Source organism: Nicotiana tabacum, chromosome 22, assembly GCF_000715075.1.
Source record: "Nicotiana tabacum cultivar K326 chromosome 22, ASM71507v2, whole genome shotgun sequence".
Taxonomy (NCBI): Eukaryota; Viridiplantae; Streptophyta; class Magnoliopsida; order Solanales; family Solanaceae; genus Nicotiana; species Nicotiana tabacum.
The window spans coordinates 50,784,858-50,790,938 of record NC_134101.1 but is presented as its reverse complement, the minus strand read 5'-3'; the positions used below and the strand labels follow the sequence as shown (position 1 = coordinate 50,790,938).

The 6,081-nt window shown below is 34.7% G+C and overlaps 1 protein-coding gene across 1 annotated transcript; it reads right to left on the bottom strand.

The window, feature by feature from the left end:
- Window positions 1-335: 335 nt before the first annotated feature.
- On the bottom strand, window positions 336-5,117 carry LOC107782473 (chloroplast stem-loop binding protein of 41 kDa b, chloroplastic). Its single transcript, XM_016603360.2, has 10 exons — window positions 4,761-5,117; window positions 3,969-4,103; window positions 3,733-3,819; window positions 3,516-3,606; window positions 3,317-3,371; window positions 2,635-2,695; window positions 1,979-2,200; window positions 1,501-1,617; window positions 1,220-1,309; window positions 336-677 (listed from the first exon to the last, which is right to left on the bottom strand). The coding sequence occupies exons 1-10, from the start codon at window positions 4,860-4,862 to the stop codon at window positions 513-515; spliced, it is 1,125 nt and encodes a 374-aa protein (XP_016458846.1). The 5' UTR covers window positions 4,863-5,117; the 3' UTR covers window positions 336-512.
- Window positions 5,118-6,081: the final 964 nt, after the last annotated feature.

Here is a 6,081-nt window from a genome sequence, read left to right as displayed (position 1 = left end):
TTATGCGGAGGGAGTTTGGGTCGTGACACTAATGTCTAGAATTCCGATTATATCCTTTTACTATAAGTTATTATGCATAATATTATAAAATTATTTTTGTAAACTGGCATTGTATTTATACTTTTATAATAATATAGAATTATAGATATAGATGAATGTTATATCCCTCACTTCCACATAATTTTAAGAATGTCACCCTTTTTCCTTTAGGGTTCAAAGTGTTAAACTTTCTTGGAAGTACTTGAAGTTTACAGTTCCAGAAACACCTTCCCATTTGACATTACAATTTACAACGATTTATATAGCCACCTCATAACACCCTCCCCAGCAAAACATTGAAGGCAAAATGGTAATACTTATTCATTTCATCTCAGTGAAGTTAATATACAAGGAAATTCTCAGATAGTTTCAAGTGAATTTGGCCACTAATGACTTGTGAACTTCTTGGAGGAAAAGCAAGAAAACCAAAATTTGAAAAAAAAAATGAAAGCAGAAAGCCTAGCTCTGGAGAACTAATTCTTTCCTAGAATGAGATCATCTGTAGAGAAATCAGCTTCTTTCCTGAAAGTTCCCCTACCAAAATCTAGGTTGTAAGAGTCTGTCAAACCTTCCACCAGGTCAAATTCTGGCTTCCAACCTAGCACAGCCTTTGCCTTTTCGACCGATGCAAAGAAATGCTGCATTCATATTTAGAACTTCGACATTAACACCAACGAAAAGGGCATACATAGACTAAATACCGGAGCAGATGCGACATATGATATCAAACAGATAACTATAACTTCAACTAAGGAAGAAAACCTACTGTATCAATACCATTTTTCGTGTAGTATTTTGTTAGGAGTATGATTGACTTTACTAAAAAGTGTTTCTTTTGCAAATATTTACATAAAATCATGTCAAAAACAGAAGTCATAGCTGATAATGCTTATTTTAGGAAGGTATACTTGATCCACAGGGGACTAAACCTTGATAGAATTTGCTTACCACAAAGCAATATCCAACCTAAAAAATTTCAGTTAATATAAAATGCAGATACAGCGACAGTAATTAGACAAATAGTTCTTGGCAACTTTTAGGATAACCTTTATGGAGAAATTTACTGGTGACTCATTTAGTATGATCATATCGTCATTATTATCAATTTGATTTTTGGATAATGAATGACTCGGACCTCAATATGAATGGTAAAATCTGAAATCAGCTCACTAATATTTACCTGGTCACGGAATGGGAATGCTTTCTTCTTGCCAAAGTCAAACTCCTTAGGGTTGTAGTGAACAATCTCGGGCTCAGGGAAGCCGCCAGCCTGGATAAAGAAAATGGACAGTCAATTGTTATCAGCAGAATGGAACTTTTATTTCACTATTTATTTTGTTGAAACTCTGTAAACCCCTTTCGAATTGAATAATTCAGTAACTCACTCAACCCAAAATACTGTATATTAGAAAGCATCAGAGATACTCGAAATAATATAAGCCATTACTGACAAAAATTTACCTTGGCGCAAGCCTTAGCCAATCCATCAAACGTGACATATTTCTCTCCAGATATGTTAAATACTTGCTTGCTTGCTTTCTCATTTCCAAGAACCTGAATAAAAGCCGTTGCAAGATCCTGCCAATATCCAACCAAAAGCAAAACTTTTTATCTTGTAGAAACAGTCGTCATCCTTATTTGAGACGATTTTGCAGCAACGCTCTATTAGTAAGCTCATTTTTATATGTGGTTTAACTCAAGTGCCAATATTTCCTAAATATGGACCAAGAGTATGTTGATCCTACTCTTTGAAAAGACATTTCCTGGTTTCTACTAAATGGAGGCCACTTTTGAATATTGAAGACTTAAAGGACCTAAGCAAACACGTCCCTTGTGGAACTTCTAAAGTGATAGCATTGCTCAAAGCTTACACTAGAAAAAGTGACATAATTTCAAATTTACAGAATGTGAACTACTCTTCCAATATGTGCTGACTAACCTTGACATGTCCAAGTTGAGTTATTTGCAGCCCTGAGTTAGGAATTGGAATTGGGCGACCAGCTTTCAATCGGTGGAAGAACCACTCTTCAACTGGATTATAGTTAAGTGGCCCATAAATATAAACAGGCCTTACAGAAGTCCAATTAACATCTCGTGATTCTAACAAGCTCTCCGTCTCAAGCTTTCCTTTATGCCTGCTCTTTGGGTCAACTGCGTCAGCCTGTTGACACGGGGCAAGAAGTTTTCGTTAGCCTAGATAAAAGAAAAACTATAGAAAGGAACAAGTGTCTTGATAGGAACAGAAATTGAAGGGAGACAGAACCAAGGTGCAAATAGGACATAGCAGCTCTGTTACATATCTGAGGAATAAATCATGGAGTCTAATATCTCTGCTGTGAGACACCGTTCAATAATAAGAAACATGTAAGTGCGTCCAGTTGAACATTATTTTTAAGTTGGAACCTGGGAGTGAATTATTGACAATAATCTCCTGAGAAAAACTCCTCCTTGTTTGAGCACAAAAGTTGCTTTTATGTGTGTCTACTAAGTGAAATGGCAGCCATATGTGGAAGTTTTCCTATTCCTCTTAACTCTGTACTATGACAAGGAGACTTAAAATAAGCTCAAAATATAATCATATGCTACTATACTGACCTCAAAATGTGGTAAATAATCAGTTTTGAGGTATACACCAGCTGAAGAGCAGTATATGTACCTGAGGTTTGCAGCAAAATTAAGATGATCAGATAAAAAGAAACATCACAATCCGGTCATTCAAATAACGTTTACCTAGTCAAGAGTGATTATGCCATACGAATTCCAGCAATTCATGAGCAAATTTAGGAAAATTTCTCAAGCTAATGGTATAACAGTAATGAAGGATATCTGCAGAAAAACTAATTGACAACTGTCTTAAAGTTTGACTTGGCAAAAATGAAGTGTACCATTGCCAATCTTGATCTCACATCGATTTATACCTTTTGTATCTTGATGAAAGGAATTCTGTAGCTTGAGTTCCATCCTACAATTTTAAGTTCTTTTACAAGCAAAACCATTTATCTGTATCATGTTCACCAGCATTTCTAGAAAAGAACACTGATTTCTCATTGTCTGTGTAGTTTTGACGTCTGTTTTCCTTTTAAAATTTTTCATGTTTCGATATTCTTGACAATGCAAGATTCATATGATAAAGGCCAACACGTCATATCCTCCTCCTTAAAAATGGAAGTCATAAATTAAATAGCATGGTGTTGTTTCCTGGTACAGAATCACTTCAGAAATCCATCCTCAAGGTAAATAGTTCATGATATGTATTATAAGAAGATTCATAGCTTACTGTTCTAGATTAGGTAATGCATCCAATATTGGTTCCACCTCTACTGCTTCACGTCCTGAATAACAAAGAAAGATTCATGAACATGGGGCAAAAAAAAAGGAAAAAAATATAGAAAACACACTCCTACTAGAAACAATTGTTTGCAAGGACAAGAAACTAGGGAACACATTGAGATATAGAATAAAAACATCCATAATACCATTTATGTCATACACAACATCAAAGCCCTCTGCAGAAAGACTGCTCTTCACAAAATCGAAATCCATTCTGTCACCCTTCAAGTGCAATAACTGCAGCCGGAACAAAAATTCTCGTTACTTACAGTAACTCAAATTATGAAATCAAGTCAACAAATACACAATGTAAAGTAGGAAAGAGAAAACCACAGCTTTAAGCTCACTCAATATCCTACATACCTTGGAGGAAAAATCAGCATAATCCTGGTCTGATTCACCTGGCAATTGTTGAGAGATTGGAGCTTTTCCTCTTGTGAACAGAGTAACCTGCATTTATGAATCATTGGAAGATTGTGAATTTTCAAAGCACCTTCAAACACCAAAGGTTGTAATCTTTGCTCCGTAATAATTTGATGACAATGTAGAATTCAGAAAATGATTTGAACTTCAAACAGAGTTTAGGCTCGGCTAATTACCTGGTGGCCTTCTTTTACAAGAAGTCTGGATAGGAAGACGCCAATAAATCGAGTGCCTCCCATTATAAGGATTTTCTTGGCACTTGATGCAGTAACATGTAATGCTCCTTTTGGCTGGCATGGCTTCCTCTTAAACTACAACCATATATAATTAGTAAAGCAGAAAAAAATGTCAACTCATAATGCAGCAAAGCAAAGCAGCAGTTTCTACTTTCTTGATATATGTAGAATATGAACAAGTATCCATTGTCAATATTGTCAGTAATTAATACTCAGTCTTCTTATCTTGCTAAAACCAAAGATCACCTTAAAGAGGCAAGAAAACATTGTCACACTGTATACATATAATGAATTAATTATAGGCTAATGTCCAGTAAAAAATACTCCCTCCCTTTCAATTTATGTGGCAGCATTTCCTTTTTTATCCCTTTCAAAAAGAACATCAAACTTTCTAAATTTGGAAACAATTTAATTTAAACTTCTCATTTTACCATTATTGAAAAGTTTTTATAGCCACGGAAATAATATAGTAGCATATTTAAGACCATAAGCTTCAAAATGCTTATTGCAACACAAATGTTATGGCATGTTTAAAATTACAAATGTTGAAAGTTTTTCTTTCTTTCTTAAATTACATGCGCAATCAAACTACGACACATATATTAAAACAAAGGGGAGTAAGTACATTATTATAATCTTCTTGAAACCATAGCAGATAAAGGTAGGATTTTTATGCTAATTAAAAGCATGCCTGAAACAGCTAGCAACTGAACTCAAAACGGGTATTAGTACCTGAAGAGAAGAGATCAATTTGGCACCATTGAAGTCAGAATGGGAAGAAGGGAGGACAGCAAAAGAAGGCTGTTTGTGTTGAACTGCAACCAAACTAGCCATTGTTGTTGATTTGGTGCCTCCTTTCTCAGTGTGAAGGAACTTGGGCTCTGATTATTATTTTCTTCTTCGCTGTCCGTTTCTTTTTCTACTGATCCTACTATGCTTTCTGTTCCTCTCATTCTTACAATTGTGATAAGACGAAGACCCCACCTTTGCAATCCCTCCACAATTTTCAGTTATATCCACAGCTTCCAAAGACCACAGCTTTTACTTCTCACATAAAACAATAACCTCTCAATCTAACCGTTCTTGATTGGTGCAGAAAGACACAATCCTTTTTTATTAAAAAGAGCACTTTTAGTTTTTGGCTTCTACTGCAAAGGGTAGTTTGGTTTTGGGATAGACAAAATTAATTCTATACAAAACTTTTTGTTTTTTTTTAATATAAAATTTAATTGTAATAATATAATCTCAGCATAACTAAGATCTAAATAACTTATGTAAGGTTATGCTTACTAATACTGGTATGACTTATGATGTTATTCACTTATTTGTACAAATTTTATAAGGGATAGAATACGAAATAAGGATATGATGTCTACTAGTAATGTGGATAAAAGTATTTAAAGACGTCAATGAGGTTCATGGAAAAATCTATAAAAATCCTTAATGTTTCATTCTGATCCAAAGGTGGGTTTGGTACGTAGAAAAATATTTTTAAAATTTTTTCATATTTAGTTGAATTAAATATTTTGAAAAATATTATTTTTCTCTAATGGGAGAAAAATAGCTTCCCTATCAAAAGGAGAGAAAATAATTTTTAATTTTTTTTTTTAACTTTTCTCGTCCTATCCCTCACTCACATCCTCCACCAGCACCCCTAACCCCGCCACCCTACCACTCCTACCCCTACCCTTACCCTCGCCATCCTGGTCCCTAGATCCCGACCTACCACTCTTCCCAATGGCTTGGGGGAAATTTAGGTGAAAATTTAATAAATAGCCACTTTTTGGATCAGCTATTATAGTTTAGCCGATTTTTCAATTGTATTGGCAAAGTAGCCACTCATTAATGCCGAAATACAAGTCTAGACAAAAATACACCTATCTAAAATACGAAAAAACTTCAGGAACGACTATTGGACTTTGAACATTTATAAGTTCAAAATCCGAAAATTGTCTTTGGAGTTTGATTGACTTGAAGCAATAGCTCTCAAATGTTGAAGTACAATGTGAATTCAAAAACCAGAAATCGTTCCTGGATTTTACAATAATAAAGG

What these genes read in the sequence shown, in the direction of transcription:
- LOC107782473 (XM_016603360.2), bottom strand. Translation starts at nt 4,862, where the DNA reads ATGGCTAGTTTGGTTGCAGTTCAACACAAACAGCCTTCTTTTGCTGTC. An exon ending in GCATTACCTAATCTAGAACA is followed by an intron (nt 2,696 to 3,316) that starts GTAAGCTATGAA and finishes TGCAAACCTCAG; the next exon opens with GTACATATACTGCTCTTCAG. An exon ending in CTCAACTTGGACATGTCAAG is followed by an intron (nt 1,618 to 1,978) that starts GTTAGTCAGCAC and finishes GGATATTGGCAG; the next exon opens with GATCTTGCAACGGCTTTTAT.